This window comes from Parasteatoda tepidariorum, chromosome 3 (assembly GCF_982258835.1).
Source record: "Parasteatoda tepidariorum strain Cologne lab strain chromosome 3, Ptep-v5.0, whole genome shotgun sequence".
NCBI lineage: Eukaryota > Metazoa > Arthropoda > Arachnida > Araneae > Theridiidae > Parasteatoda > Parasteatoda tepidariorum.
In genome coordinates, this window is record NC_141757.1 from 108,375,736 (window position 1) to 108,392,881 (window position 17,146).

Below are 17,146 nucleotides of genomic sequence, written 5' to 3' on the forward strand. Positions count from 1 at the left end.
TCTTTTGTTAACACAAATAAACTGGATGGTTTACCCACTCGAGAGCATGCCACGTATAATTGTCCGTGTGAAAAACATGGTGTGCTCAAATCTAAGCCACAAACAGACATTGTTTGGCCTTGAGATTTATTAATAGTCATTGCAAATGCCAATCTAATGGGGAATTGAATGCGTTTAAATTGAATTGGCACATCTGTGGGTATAATAGGGATTCGTGGAAGTAATACACTTTCACCCCGGAATTTTCCATTTAAAATAATGACTTCGATAACGTTGTTCATTAATTTTTTAACGACCAATCGCGTGCCGTTGCACAGCTGTGGTGGGTTCAAATTACGAAGCAAAATAACAGGAGATCCAACTTTAAGTACTAAATTATGCGGTGGCATGCCTGGTAAATCCAATGAATTTAAAAACTCTGTTGGAAAATATGCAGCTTCCATAGGATCGCAAACTGCATCAACGGATTTGTATGTCACCATGTTACCTGGCAATAACTGTTGTATTTTCAGATTCAATTCGTTGACGTCCACATTTTTTGCTGCTAAAATCGCCCTTTCTGCAAGCCACTCATGATTAATGTATTGCGTGTGTAAATCGGGAAATATAAGGTTAATGAGAGCATCTTTTGAATCAATGATTGTGCAGAAATCCTCCGGTAATTTTATGCATCCTGTCTCATCCTTGGTAACTTTTCCATCACCGATATCTAGCAATTGTTTTGAGAATGTTTCAGCAGATGGATCCTGAAGCATTTGGACTCGCATATTTACTGTTAGTTGAACTTTTTCAACATTATACCACAGTGGAGATGATTTCAAGCAAGCATTGATCTCATCAGCGTACGTTGAACGCGGAATGACGGGAAGTGTTTGCCTGAAATCACCTGAAAGGAGTAGCAGAGTGCCGCCAAATAATTTGTCATTGTTCTTTATATCTTTCAATGTCCTATTCAACGCCTCAAGCGAATGTTTGTGTGCCATTGTGCATTCATCCCAGATGATAATTTTACAGTGTTTCAACACTGTGGCCATAGACGATTGCTTTTTTATGCTGCACGCTGCGTCCGGGTTGTTTTGAATATTTAGTGGCAGCTTAAATACTGAATGAGCTGTTCTGCCTCCATCCAATAAAGTTGCCGCAATGCCAGATGATGCAACGGCCAACGCGATGCCATTATTTGATCGTATTTCAGCGAGAATTAGCGAAATAATAAATGTTTTGCCAGTTCCACCTGGTGCTTCCAAAAAAAAAATCCACCTTGACCTGCCGAAACTGCGAGCATAATGCGGTCATATATGTTCCTTTGTTCCTCATTCATCAGTGGAACATTGCGAGTCACAATAGCTGCCATTTCTACTGTATTGTAATGAAGTTCACGATTCATGTCATTGTTTAAAAAATCAGATGCACTTCGATTTGGCGAAAGCATACCGAAATGACTGAGAGGCAAGTTGGCAATAGTAATGCAAAGATCCTCAATAGCAATCAGTGCTTCATTGTACATAGCATCGCTGAATGCTATCGTTAGATCGTTACAACGTGTGCGATGGTGATACAGTATATCATCAGTCATCGAATCTTTGTGATTATCCCATAAAGTTTCTATTCTGCCCGGGAAACATGTAGTTAATACTATAGCGAATAGTACACGAATTTGCTTAGCAGTACAGTTCAATGCTGCTTCAGCAAGCATACATTCCCACTGGTTGTCATCTTCCAGCAAGCCGAGTGCAAGGCATGCATCTTTATACGTTGGATGCTGATGCCCATCGACTTTACGTATATCGCGAAATGACAATGAGCCGGTGACATTAACCAACAACAGTCGAAGATAAAAGCACTCAGTCTGCCTTGGATTGACTGTAAATACTCTCCCCAAGGCGTTTGATTTGAATAAACCGGGACATGCTTCAACCGGTGTGCCTTGCTTGCGGGGTATCCATTTTTTTGTTTGAGACCATATGAAATAGTGTGGTACTTCTGAGTAAAGTAATGTCCGTGCAAAAGCACCAAAAGCATCAGCACGATTACACAATTCAAAAAATTCGGTGAGTGTAGTTCTTGGTGGATTTATAGCTCTGTCAATCGCTGTCTCGTTCGTGAAATATACGCGCTGACCGTTTTCAAGATGGACGGCTAAATGAATAACGGTTGGATCCCGTTCATGAATTGGGAAACCAAAGATACGCCAAACTGCTTCATTGGAGCTGATGTACCGGCCAATTTGGTACAGCGTTATTTCATCGTTGTTATTCACTGGAGGGGCAGTCACATTGGTATTTTCAACTCGAAATACTGCCATATCACTGCCTTTATTCACATACTTGCAAATATATTTGATGCTCTTCACTGAACTACAAAACTCTACATTAATATGAGCTTGGAATGTTTTGCTCAGTAGAGGTGAATAAGGCACCACCCAACGATTGTCAATGTCAATGTCGATGTTGCTGATATTTTTAATAAACGATTGTCCGCCATTATCGGAATTTCTTCGACGATATATTGGATATCCGTCAACATTTGTGATCGTATCGTTAGTGAAATTTTTAGGAAACCCTTTGGTACATTTTCCATTTGCCATACACGGCGATAAACGATTAAAATTGCCGCATGGGCCATGAATCATGTTAACTGTAACAATATCAAACAGCAATTGATCAGTAGACGGATTTGGAATTTCCGCAGAAATTACACTATCGATTTCTTCAGGACGTATTTTGTTGATTAACCAAATCAAAATGTGCGCATGAGGTAATCCCCTCTTTTGCCATTCAACCGAATACATCCAGCAACGTGTAGGACCAAATACTTGTAATTTCGTAATGAAACTTATTAAAGACTTTAACTTTTGTCTGAATACACGTGCTGTAATGTCATGACGATGTATTGCATTTTGGCCGGGAAAAAGCAATGATGTAATCTCTGGCCATTTAGGATTACACGTGAACGTGATAAACAAACACGGTCGTCCGTACTCGCGCACGTAAGCCAGAGCATCCTGGATATATTCTTGCATATGACGTGGACTGCCTATATACGATGATGGTAGAATGACCGAGTTACCAATTTCGGCGGCATCGGCGCTGCTGACAATAGCGTCTCGCAAGTGAATGTATTCTTCAGCACGCAGCTGTTGTTGATTATATCGCAAGTATCGTAGTCGTTCACTCTCTATCTTCACGTACATGTCGACCATGAATTGTTGACAAAGCTCACGATATCGTAGAATGATGTTGTCCTGACCGCGTCTATTCATCAACTGATACGCATAATAATCCTTCGCACTAACATTCTTGTTTGTTTCGGCTCCTGTAATAATATATACTAATAAATATAATTATAAATAAATAATAAAAATATAATTATAAATAAATAATAAAAATACAATTATAAATAATTCATGAATAATTATAAATCATTAATAAATATAATTGAAATTAATTAACATTAGTTTAGTTTGATAAATTGAAATTAATTAAGTTCTTTGTTAAATGAGTAATGTTCAAGTCCACAATGAATGAAGTACCTGTTGCGGGATCACGTTGTTTAATATTTACGCAATATCCATCTTGTCCCTTCCAAAAAATTAGCGGATATTGGAGAGCGTCATATGAACGGTGTGTTTCAGCAATGAACTGGAGATTATTATTTCTTCTACGAATCACGATTTGTCGTGCAGTTGTTCGATCGCCAACCATGATTCCAGCAACGTCGTCAACAACAGGTGCATTGAATCTACGAATATGCTCTCCAACAGGTGTTTTATCAGGGCTGATGACAATAGCGTGATGATCACTTTGTAATTTAGGCAAGTGTGATTTGAATATTTTCAATAATTCATTGTGCTCATTCAATAGAGCGTCCAGCTCACCAACGATGCGTTTGGCAAAAAATGAATTGAGGTGATTGTATTCACAACGTGCGTCTACGCGCGCATCTTTGCCGCCCATGAAATAGATTTGCAAAAATTTATGCGCTTCGTTTGGCATTGGCAGCAATGAGCCCACTTTGTGATAAATTTGACCTTTGACTTTAAATGTTGAATTGAATTGTTGACCATATACCGTATTATTTTTAACTATTTCTGTTGCTCCGAATGATGTCATTTGGAAACAGGAATTGAATGTCCGAATTGATTTCAGGAACACATTTGAATCTGGATTCGTGCCAAACAGTAAACCCTTTAATGGTTCAGGTGGTGTATCAATTACATGTAGTTGTACCTTTCCTGATGAGCAACACATCCCGGCTGGCTCATTTTTGAACTTAAGAGCATTGCAATGCAGGCATTCCTTGTCCATAGCACCAATTATGACTTTTGAATGAGCATAATATTCAACATTAGGCTCATACTCGAATGCTAGGCGCAGGAAAGACTGAGAGTTAAAAGATCGATGTGCCTGTTGGCGTTGTTGTTCATTTACTCTTAGTCTGTTAAATGTGAGTCGGCGCGATCGTCTTTGTTCCAATCTTCTTTCTTCATTTCGGTCAGCTCGTGCATCTTCTGATTCTACTTGATGCAATCGTGCCATGCTCTCACGTGCATCAGTATTGTCTTGCTGGATTTGTTCTGCGTTTCTCTCGGCTCTTGCATTCTGCATGAATGTAGCTTGACATGTTTTACGGCCCAAAGAAGCCCCTCTACGTCGTTTTGGCATTGTTTGCTGTTAAAAAAAATTAAATTACTTAATGATGAAAAAAAGTATTATGTATTTATTTATATTTTATTTAAGTTATAATTCTTTTGGAGCGTTTGGATGAGAGTAAACTTTGTGAGCTGCGCGCGCAGAAAACGACAGGATAAAGTTAGCCATAGAATGGAATTAATTAAAAATATATATTTTTACTTAAATAATACCTTTTTGATTGATTTTAATATTTATATTTGATCATTACAGCATTTTTATTATTTTAAATTTTTTTCCATACGCCAAAAAAGTATAACTTCTAACGCATATACATAAGTACACACACACTTTTTTAATTTAACATACTTTTCATGATATTTCTCTTTTGAAATAACAGAGCAGAATTACTCTTAAAATCAATAATTGTATCAATTATTTATAAAATAGGAATGAATAATGACAGCTCTGCAGATTAATCAATTAATAAAAATTTACTTGAGAATAACACTTAAATAGTAAAATGATATTTGTAAACGTATGATGAAAAACAGCATAGTAGTAATGTGTTTATTTATCTTTTATTACTTAACCTACCTTTCACAATATTTTTCCTTCAGAATAATACAGTAGAAATACTCTTAATATTAATAATTATTATTAATATTTACAGCACTGCAAATTAATAATAATTACACGGAAATGATAATTGTAAACGTCACAACGGCGTTCGATGTACAAACAATAATAATGGCCGAAATTTTTCCGAAAACTGCGTGAGAAGTGAGATACTGCTTATTGCAAACCTGCCAACTTTTAATCCTTTTGAGGATGATTTTACCCTGCGGTAGTTAAGCGGAATTTAAATTATAATTTTAGACAGAAATATTCGCTGTATTTAAATCAAGCTTATGCGTACTTCTACAATAGTATTACATATTAATATATATGCTTAATTTTTTTAAAAATAGTAGTGGATCAAAAAGATAATAAATTAAGTTTATAAATGCAAGGAATATATAGAAAGCATACATTTTGCTACTAATTGAAATAAAGAAATAAAATTCTACCTGGTTGTCGTCTTCCAGCAAGCCGAGTGCAAGCCATGCATCTTTATACGTTGGATGCTGATGTCCATCGACTTTACGTATATCTTGAAATGACAATGAGCCGGTGACATTAACCAACAACATTCGAAGATAAAAGCACTAAGTCTGCCTTGGATTGACTGTAAATGCTCTCCCCAAGGCGTTTGATTTGAATAAACCGGGACAACGGCCTTCATCGGTGTGCCTTGCTTGCGGGAAGTCCATTTCTTTTTGTTTGAGCCCATGTGAAATAGTGTGGTACTTCTGAACAGAGTAATGTCTGTGCAAAGGCATCAAACGCATCCGCACGATTACACAATTCAAAAAAATTCGGTGAGTGTAGTTCTTGGTGGATTTATAGCTCTGTCAATCGCTGTCTCGTTCGTGAAATATACGCGCTGACCGTTTTCAAGATGGACGGCTAAATGACTAACGGTAGGATCATGAATAGGGAATCCAAAGTTGCGACAAACAGCTTCACTGGAGCTGATGTACCGGCCAATTTGGTAGAGCGTTATTTCGTCGTTGTTATTCACTGGAAAAGCGGTCACATTGGTATTTTCAACTCGAAATACTGCCATATCACTGCCTTTATTCACATACTTGCAAATATATTTGATGCTCTTCTTTTAAGGGCGAGCATAAGTATTAGAGTTTAAAGTGAATTGTTGCAACGTGCGTGAATATTACTTTTTGATTTATCAGGTTTCTATGTCTAGTTTGGATTGGAATATGATTAAATAAAGATATATTTAAAATATACGTTAAATCTGTCCAAAAAATGGAAAAAAAATTAGTTATAAACCTATTCTCATACCTACTGAATATACATATAAAATTTCATCAAAATCGATCCAGCCGTTTAGGAGGAGTTTAACCACTAAAACTGTGACAAGAGATTTTTATATATATAGATATATATATATATATATATAAGTTCAAAATGAAGAATAAAACAAAGAAAAATTAACTTATTGTTTTTCTTAACTTTCTTCTTAGTGTTTTCTTGTATTTATTTATTTATTATATATATATATATATATATATATATATATATATATATATATATATATATATATATATATATATATATATACACATATATATATATATATATATATATATACATATATATATATATATATACATATATATATATATATATATATATATATATATATATATATATATATATATATATATATATATATATACATATATATATATATATATATATATATATATATATATATATATATATATATATATATATATATATATATATATATATATATATATATATATATATATATATATATATATATATACACACACACATATATATATATATATATATATATATATATATATATATATATATATATATATATATATATATATATATATATATATATATATACACATATATATATATATATATATATATATATATACAAAGTTATATATGCATATACATAGATATATATATACAAAGTTATAAAAAAAATGTTTTAAGTGAGGAAAAAACACGAAATAAAATAGTAATATAATAATAATATAACATAATAAAAATAATATAATATAATATAATAATAGTAATATAATATAATAATAGCTATATAATAATAATATATTATAATAAAAGTAATATAATTGTTTATATGATAATATCTAATGAAAAGTAAAAAGTACTGATGGCGTATACTGCCGTTCTAAGAAAAATAATCTCCAATTTTTTTTCCATTTTTGATTCTTCTCCTTATTAGATTCCTAACACTCATTCTTATTTGAGTATAAGGTTATTTAGTATAAGCAGAGATAGAAGTGAAGAAAATTGATCAACAGAAAATTAATCAAATAGATATTAACAGTTCATTCACATTTTTAGTTGTCCGTTTACGTGCGTCTATTAGATTTTTTTCTGTGAAAGAAAAAGTTACGAAAGGGCATTCAAATTTTTAAAAAAAACTATAATGCAGAGAATGTTTAATTTTCCCAATTATTATGAGATAAGCTATTTTATGACAGAAACACAACTTAATATAAAACCAAAGCAGCATATAGTTCGTCCATTAAAAGAACTACCCTTGGCACGAAGTCTAATGCAGCCTGTTGCTAAGGAAATAAGAAATAGCGTATTTCCCGCCAACCGAGCCAAAATATTGTCTTAACACCCCTACTGCATATAGTTAAACCTTCTAACCATAGTCACTGACACTGCTCCGGACGAATGGCGAGGAGAGTTCTTTCCATGCACAGACGATACTATTCCCTTACAAGGGGAACCACTAAGAATTTTTTAGTTTTGTGCCCTGATAAGAATTAGGTATTATTATTCCAACTAATTATAAGTATTAGGAACCTAATGAGAAAGAAAACCAAAAAATGGTGAAAAAAAGGAGCTATTCCCTGCTAAAGAGATGAGCATCGGTACAAGTTTTGAGACTATCAATAGTTTCAGATTCTTTTATATCAATAAGATGAAGTTGATATTCTTTTTTTTTTTCCTGTAGACTGGAAAAAATGTGACTGAAATCACATACATATTCGATTTAGCAGGATTGGCCTTACACGATATTTTACATAAGTGTGGTAAGTATATCGTGCAATCTTTTTTATTAATGCATTTACGTTCAACAGAAAAACGAATCACCCTAAATAGTTTGTGATCAAATAATCGGATTCTAGTTCTCCGTCTTAACAGTTCGAGAGGGTAAGGACGGTATTTTAAGTGACTAAATCAAACACTAAAACACGCTTCCTCTGAATCAACAAATCCATTTTTCAACTGATTTGGATTCCTAACTTTCGAAATATAGAAAGTAGCTAACATCTGGAAAATAGGGTCCCAATATTACTTGGTTAAAAACTTTATAAGCTTCAAAAAGTTAGAAATTGGAAATAATAGTCAACATGTTTCAAGCGCTCAACAATAGGCATCCATTTTCAAGGTTTCCCAAACGTGAAGGCGAAGAACTAAAAGTGATTCGAAATATAAAACATAAAGTTGCCAACGAAAAATGGAAAAATAAAGGTGGAAAACCAAGAAAAATAAAACAAAAACCACAGTGGCCTAGAGGAGTAAAATGCATTTCCGCCCGCTATGTAGATGTAGTGAGGAACCAATGTTGTTAACACGAATCAGAATTCATATTTATATAAATGCTGAATTCTTTGTATCGTTAGCAAATGTCAAGAAGAATCAGAGTATTTTTATTTTTTATTTTCCGGATTTATTTATTTTCTTTTTTTCATTAAAGAAATTTCGTAATGAAAGCAATATTTTGTTACGTACAATATTGTAGATGCGGTGAAACGTGCGAACCGAGCTCCACTAACTTCTGTTGAAGTTTGAAAGACGGGCAAGACTGTTCACTGATCAGATTTAACACAGCACCCATTCCTATTTCTAGTAAGGATTTCTATCAATATGTCCAACTGAGAGCGGTATTTTTCTCAGTTCGGTTGTTTAGAATGTATACGTATGCTATGTTTTCAATTATTCTGACTTGTTCCTATTCCGGAAATCGTTATTAACTTTCTACAAATTATTATTTTAAAAAAATTACAAAATTATTATTTAAAAAATATCTTTTTAAAAAATCATTAGCTAAAAAAGATGGAGCTCAATTATTCTTTCTTCTTTTGCAGTTTATGAAATGGGGCTTGATCTTGGTCTCTTAGTTCAAGAATATTATCCCGAAATATGGGGTAACATATTTTTTATCAATGGTAAATATGTTTAAGTTGTTTTTTTTATCTAAAATAAATGTAATTTAGCTGTTTTTGTATTTAAAGTACTATTTTACTATGTATGTATATATATCTATATATAAACACAAGTAATAATAATATCAATAAAATAAAATGGAAAAACTTTTAATGACAAAACGTAAAGGTCTTCGTCAGGACACATCCTTTATGATAAATGCAATATTTCTGAATAAAGAAGAATAATTATTCCCAAAATTCTCAAAATTATTATTGCTGTAGTTGAAGCAAAGTTTAGCAAAAAACGAGGGGGTCGTTGCGATTTTCTGACAGAAGCATGAGAGGGGGTTATAATTTCCTTATTTTTGCGACAAAGGGTAACTAAACATGCTTACATAATATTTGAAAGGTATCGTTATATCGTTCTTGAATGAAATAATTGAAGATTAGTGAAAGGTTCTAAGTTACATTTTAAATTTAGATAATGGCTTAAGAAAATATAAAAACAGAAAGAAGCTGTTAATGAACTTTGTAAAATAATAGTAAGTAGTAATATAATTTTCTATTTCTACAACTGATTTAATATTCCTTAAACTTAAACAACAATATTAAAAAAAAATTAATCTTAGTAATAACAATGGTTTAAAATACGGAACATAATGAAATGTCCTTTTTTTAAACACGAACTTTGAGCTACGTCCAAAATAAAAAGCTCGTCAAGTTTCTATTCAGTAAAAAAAATAATAACAAAAATTTTAAAAAAAATAATAATAATAATAATTAAAATTTATACCGATATTTTCATCTGCATTTTCCTTTTCAGTTCCTCCCTATTTTGATACAATTTTCAACATGTTCAAGCCTATGATGAGAATGAGCGTTATACAAAAAATTCAAGTACTTTCAAGAGGTAATATTTGTACTTGAATATTGAAACATGATCTCAAAGTAACCATTATAAATTGTATAAGACGAACGATATTTTGAGTGTGTTTGTTCTCGTTTGCTATTGTTGTTGTAGCAAATTAAGATAAGTTCAACGAAAATCGCATTTTGTCAAGTTTACCTACTATTGAACGAAAGCAATCATTTATTGTGGTTTTTTAAAAGGAAAACGAATAAGAGATTTTCATAATTATTCTTATTAAATATTATATGATAATGTTTTTAAATTCGATAACAGTTTTTGGTATAAGCTATTCGCTGTATGTATAAGTAATGAAAGTATGCATAAGCTATTCGCTGTATGTTCGCATGAATCTATAAACTTTAAAACGACAAGGGAAAACCGAAACACGGGATTAATATTTAAAAATAAATAAATAAATAGATTAATAATTAAAAATAAAATTATTTAAAAATTATAACTAATTAAAAATTATAATAATTGAAAATAAAGTATTAATTAAATGGATTAATAATTAAAAATAAATGAAAGTAAAGCAGAAATGCTAAAAAAATAACAATGGAAAATACCTAATTCTTATTTTTGATTTGAAACGAATCTTTTATTAAACATTGAAATTAAAAGAAATATTATTGTAAGAAACTATTAAAAAAATTTTTTTAATTAATACATGAAAGCAAAAGTAACTATGACAATTCCTTCCAGAATCGACAGGCGAAGTATTACTCCAGTACATTGATGAAGATGTTCTGCCAGTTTTTCTCGGAGGAAAAAGAGTGGATTCGACGGGAAACCCCAAATGCAGCGAGTTCGTGAGTACCTATTTCAAGCATTCGGGGGGTTACAAAAAATCTCCTTGATACTATGACTATCATGATTATCAATTGATAAATCCTTAAATTTATATTATATGACTTTCACAACAATTGATTTCAGTTGAGGTTCGGTGGAAGAGTACCAGAGAAGTATTACCTGTGCAATCAATCATCATGTGACCTGCAGCCGAATGATGTGGGTGTGAAGGATGTGTGGTTGAGGGCGAGAAAGGTCTATAACCATTCAGTTGTGGTGACGAAGCCGAACACGTCAATTCGAGTTCAGCTGAGGACGGAGAATGGAAGCATCCACATGTCCATCTATTACAGAAAATTTGACACCACCGATATCAGGTAACCGATTTCCACAACACAGAATTCATTTCAATTTCATGGAATCGAATTCTTTTAGATATCAAAAATATATATTTATTTCATTTTTCGAAGTTCACTTTTGAAGAATTGTTAAACACCCAAATCCATTTTCATAAATTTCAAATCAAGTACAGGGTGTTAACGTTGTTTTACGAATCTCTGTAGCCAAGGAAAATAAAACAAGCCATAGTTTAAGGAGGGCTAGAGAGAATAGAAGGGCTAGCCGCTCTTAGAGCTGATGATACGATTTCCCTCCTCAAGACGTCACTGTGTCCACAGATCTCGGAAGATCGCATGCAAAGATATTATGATAACTTTGCATCTTTCTCTTTGAAAAAATAAGTTAGACTTTTTCTCGTTATTAGTCTTCAAACTTTACTTAATTAACACATTATTTCCAGTCATAAACATAGTTTAAAAAATGTTTCTTGGCCATTACATTAAAAAAATAACATTTTAAACTTATAAAAATATTTTACTAGTTGGCGAAAATGACACTATAAATACTTTACTTTAAAAAGTTCAGTTTTAACTTTCATTATTAAGAAAAATGAAAGCATATATCGACACTTTTTTATCTACATATTCTTTTATAATAATAAGTTGAGTTAAATTTAGAATCCCCGATTTTAAAATATGCCATTAATAGCAATTTGTTCATACTTAATCATTAGGAAACATCAACCTTAAACGCTAATTACTGAAACAAAATAATAATTTAGGCTTATAATGACATTAGAAATTTTACAATTGTTTATAGATATTTAAATTTAAGATGATATAATTTATAGATATTTAAATTCAAGAGAATATAATTTTTAAAAGAATCATGAATATTTAGAATAACTACATAAAAAAAATAAGTTATGAAATTAGGAGAATTTCAACGGTACACTATACATTTTATTTATACTTTTTACTTCCGTTTTAATTTTCTTTGATTTAATCCATTTTTTAATTTTTTTCACATGCCTTTCTTTTTGAAGTAACGAGGCGGTTTCGATTTAGATAACGAATTTTTATAAAAGTTCTTAACGATAGAAAAAGCGTATTGCTGTTTTATATTAACTGTGTCATTTCGGAATCCATTCTTTACATAGTTGTTCATTTACATTAGGGAACACGCGGGAAATTATATTTTTTCCTTTTGTTTTTCTATTAGAATTTTTGCAAGTTACAATCGCGCAAAACTGGCATTTCGTTAATAGTTTTAAAATTTTGTAAATTCACGGCAAAAACTGAGGAAAGTCATTATAGAAAATATTAAATGTCTTAGAATATGTCACAAAAAGAAATGCTCCAATATTAGTTAGAGCTAGTAAGGCCGAACGCTCTGTTCTTGAAGTAAAAGTGCGAGCTTTGCGCCAAAGTGACGCCACTAGAGAAAATCAGAGGATTGGCGCGGCGAGAGTTTCTTCAAAGGAGTGAACCAGCCCTTCTATTCTCTTTAGCCCTGTAGCTTAAGTGCCTAACACTTGAAGAAATGAGGTGATTTTAAACTATATATATAATCAAGGCACTTAAATACTTTAAAAGTTATTAAACTTTATTAAAAATCGCCAATTTGGCGACATTTTTTCACCTAGACGAAAATTATCAAAATCACTGCCATATTCTCAGTTTTTGTAAATTTTTATGAGCCCAGGTAAAATTTTGCATTGGAGTAAATTTTCAAATATTAAAAAAATTAGATCACAAACGCTTTTCATTTTCACAAAAGTGAGGCTTTTCTCCATTCCATATTGACGTTTTGTGCCATTTTCAAAACAGGGCTGGCTTTAGATAGACTAAACTTGACCTAACTCTCATGAGTAAGTTACAAACTCACAGCAGTTATAAAAAGCATCATTTCATATTACTACGGAGCCTTTGAAAAACAGCTTTTAATAGAGAGAGATTTTTCAAAGCATTATAGTTTTCCGTAACTCTAATGCTTTTTTAGTTTTTTTGGCAAAAGCTACAACGATTTGGTGATAGTAATTATATTTCTTCCATGGTAACATCCTACGACTTTAAGTGCTATGTTGTTTTAGACAAAGAAGTTAGTACAGAACAATCTCGGTTCTCGAAAGTGCTGACGTGAAACACTACGTAGTACGCGTAGGTGTGGGATCTTGCATGAAAATACTAATCATGTTCTGCGCTAGCTCTTTATTACAGAACACGGATTGTTCCATAGTGCCTACACACACTTGCGTGATAGCGTTTAATCTATGCAATCTTGACGGGGAACTAATTATTAATACTGAATTTTGTTTTTCTATAAACAAAACTATGTATATATGTGTTAAAATAAAATTATACAAATTTTTATGCATCTATATTTGAATTTCTGTTATTATTTATGAAGTGAGTTGGACATCCCATCTGAGAGTGAGCACCTTGATGAAAAGGACCAGAAATGCAGAGTGACCAAGATCAGCCCTTCCATGAGAGTACAAAGTCACATGTCACCCATCAACGATTTCAATGTAGCACCACATCCAGGAATATGTGAGCAACACTTCTCCTTCCTTTCATTTTTTAATATACAGAAAGCAAATAATGTCATATGCTTTTTCTTTTATTTTTTTTCTTTCAGATATCTATCGCTTCAATAATTCTCACAGCTGGTTTGCATCGAGGCGCCTCATCTTCCGCGTTCAAGTCATCGAGAACGACTCCTGATAAACTTTCTTACGTGTTATTCAAATGCACGGTTTTGTTCTTCCCTTCTTTGTGATACATATATATATTAATAATTAGGCATAATTTAATGTTTAATAGCTATATTTAAATTAATGATCGCTAGGGCTGGACCCAATTGGGGATTTTAAAAGAAGAAAAAAATCGCTGTTAAGCCTTTTTCTTAAAAAAGCTATTTCTATGTGATATAAAAAACAAATCAAATTTATGTCATATTTGTAAGACAGTTATGAATATTTTTTTCAATCTTTAAAGAGTGATTTATTTGTTTACCATATCCAACAAAATATCATTAACCCACCTGCTTTCAGAAGTTTTTTAAAGTCAAATATGTTCAGTTACCTTCAAATAATCATAAAAATCTTGATCCTTTTATTTTTCATGGGACAGAACTTAAATGCAGCTTTAAGTTAAATGGAATTGTTATTTTAATTCTCTGCACTCGAGAGTTTCCTTTTTTTGCTACCAGCTGTACCACTCTAAATGTTAAAATATTTATGCTTAGTAATTATTTTATTCAGTTGTGTAAATATGGAGTTATATTTTGTAAACCATAAGTGATTATATCAACTGTCAATCAGTTGAAAGAAGTTTCAGTGCAAAAAGTTAAAATTAAAGGGTATAGAGAAGAAAGAAAAAAAAAAGGGGGGGGGGAATCTAGTTTCCTTTTTTTATCTCTCTCCTTAATTATTTCAAATTAAGAAAAACGAGAAAAAGGTATGTAAAATTGTTGTGTTTGAAATTAAATTGCATTGTTTGTAAATCATATGTTGTATTTTAAAGTGTAGTTTGTACTAACGTATGTAATAAAATTTTTATAAGTTTTGTTTACAAATTGGAATTCAATTAATTTCAGAAATTTCAAAGCTGCTGTTAAAGAGAAATATATCAATTTAACAAAAATAATTTAAGACATATACAAAGTATAGGAAGCAAATAAACCCATTTTCTAAAAAATAAAAAAAAAGTTGACTACAAGTAGTTTTTTTGATAGTCAATGTATTGATTTGCAATTCAAGTACAAGTATATAAGTAAGTATAAAAGTGTTGAAGCCGGTATGTATGCTGTACTAGTAGTGCCATTTACATTTATTTGAACAGAAAAAGCTACTTTTTAGTTGGTTTCATTGCGTCTACTGAGACAGGCCAATGGTTCATAATAAACGCATTCATTTTTTTTTTGCCATTTACTTAAACCATATCAACATTATTTTCACGAGCTCGTAATACGAACCACGCAAAACGGCAAATAAAAGATAAAATATTAATAACAAGTAAGTTACACAAGCAAAGTTGCTAAACAATAATTTTAATATTTCATTTTTTCATGTTTCCTACTAATAAAACATTTATATAGCTAAAAGTTTGTGGAGAGAGAAAATAAAAACACCTACCAAAATAAACCGGTTAATATCCAGGTTTTTTTTTGTTTTACAACATTTAGATATTGTTTTACAATGACAATTAATTTAAAAAAAATAAATAAATAATAATTTCTATATAATAACAAAAATTGGTTATAGTAACAAAAAAAAGCTTAGATAATTTTTTCTGTCTTTAGTTTCATGGGGAAAAAAACTAGCCGCTTCCGGATGAGTATAATTTCAATTATTTAGAGAGTTAAAATCTAACAGTTAAAAATTAAGAGAATCAGTAAGTATAATAAATTCATATTGCATAAGTGAGAGTGTATTTAATTGTTGTCTCTGACATGTTCGTTTGGTACAGTAGTGAATTAGTTATTAAAATGTTTTAGCACAACTTTAACATGCTAATTATCTCAATAAATCTTGGAAGGAAAATAAATCAAATTAGCAACTTATTTATATTATTAGCAACAATTATGCTAACCAATGAATTTCATTTGTAAGGATTTTTTTTTCTTCACCAAAACAAAAAAAAAACTTTCCACTGATGTACATTTCTTTAAGTTTAAAGAATACATAGTTTTGAAACAGTAAACATACATTTCAAAGCAAAAAAATTAACATTAAAAAAATAATTTAACATAGTGGTGCTTCAAGAACTAAAAGACAGCATAATTATAACATTGACAAGTAAAAATCAGCCTTTGTTGCCAATAAATTTAATCTAACTTTTTAGGGCTGTTTTTCAAAACCTCCGTCGTATTATGAAATTATGCTTTTTTACGAATAATATGCTATTCTTTATAACTGCTGTAAGTTACAATTACATAGAAGCGGAAATTGTATATTTTTAAATTAGAATGCTTGTTTGACAAAAAAAAAATATATATTTATTAAATTTATCAGCTAATAATACAAATGGTTGATAATTACATTGCTGTTTCAAATCACTTTAAAAAATTCCAATTGACAAAAAAATCCAATGGACATAGAATACTAGCCAACATTTAAAACTAGCATCAGAGAAACTTTTCAAGAAAAATTTAATGAAGTGAAGTAGAATTAATGAAACTGAATGAAAGTATAATGCATATTACATTAAACAAGAATAGTAAATAATTGATAAAGTTTGTGTAATTGCACAGTTTTTAAATTTATATACTTTTTTTTAATATGTTATATCAAATTTTAGGTTACAGGAAATGTATATAATTAGATAAATTAACAAAATATATCCATTTAACATATCTGTTTCAATTTTAATATCAAATTTTCTATTTTGTTACTTCAGAATATCAGTAATGCATTTTTAACAAAATAAAATCTAATGTAGAACAATATTTTACAGATAACTAAGACTTGCCGAGTTTTATTTTCTTTAAAATATATCCATAAAATGTAAATTTTGAGAATATGCCAAATTTTCACCAAGCGTAATTTTTAAATTGCATTTATGCAAATTTAGATATACTATATGAAAATCAATATTATAAGAAAGGTGAAGTAAGTCCTGAAGATTGCGTAAATCACATATCACAATGTGAGATTTGTAAATTGAAATGCAGTG

At 30.9% G+C, this 17,146-nt stretch overlaps 1 protein-coding gene across 2 annotated transcripts in view; it reads left to right on the forward strand.

The window, feature by feature from the left end:
* The window catches only part of LOC107438326 (SEC14-like protein 2), a 58,014-nt gene extending 42,967 nt beyond the window's left edge, over positions 1-15,047 (forward strand). For both annotated transcript variants that reach the window (XM_021147890.4, XM_087159900.1), the window contains 7 exons: positions 8,233-8,311; positions 9,371-9,451; positions 10,254-10,340; positions 11,043-11,149; positions 11,274-11,506; positions 13,878-14,020; positions 14,109-15,047. In XM_021147890.4, coding sequence (XP_021003549.2) covers positions 8,233-8,311; positions 9,371-9,451; positions 10,254-10,340; positions 11,043-11,149; positions 11,274-11,506; positions 13,878-14,020; positions 14,109-14,194 — 816 coding nt within the window. In that variant the 3' untranslated portion in view covers positions 14,195-15,047. The remainder of the gene's footprint in view (positions 1-8,232; positions 8,312-9,370; positions 9,452-10,253; positions 10,341-11,042; positions 11,150-11,273; positions 11,507-13,877; positions 14,021-14,108) is intronic.
* Positions 15,048-17,146: the final 2,099 nt, after the last annotated feature.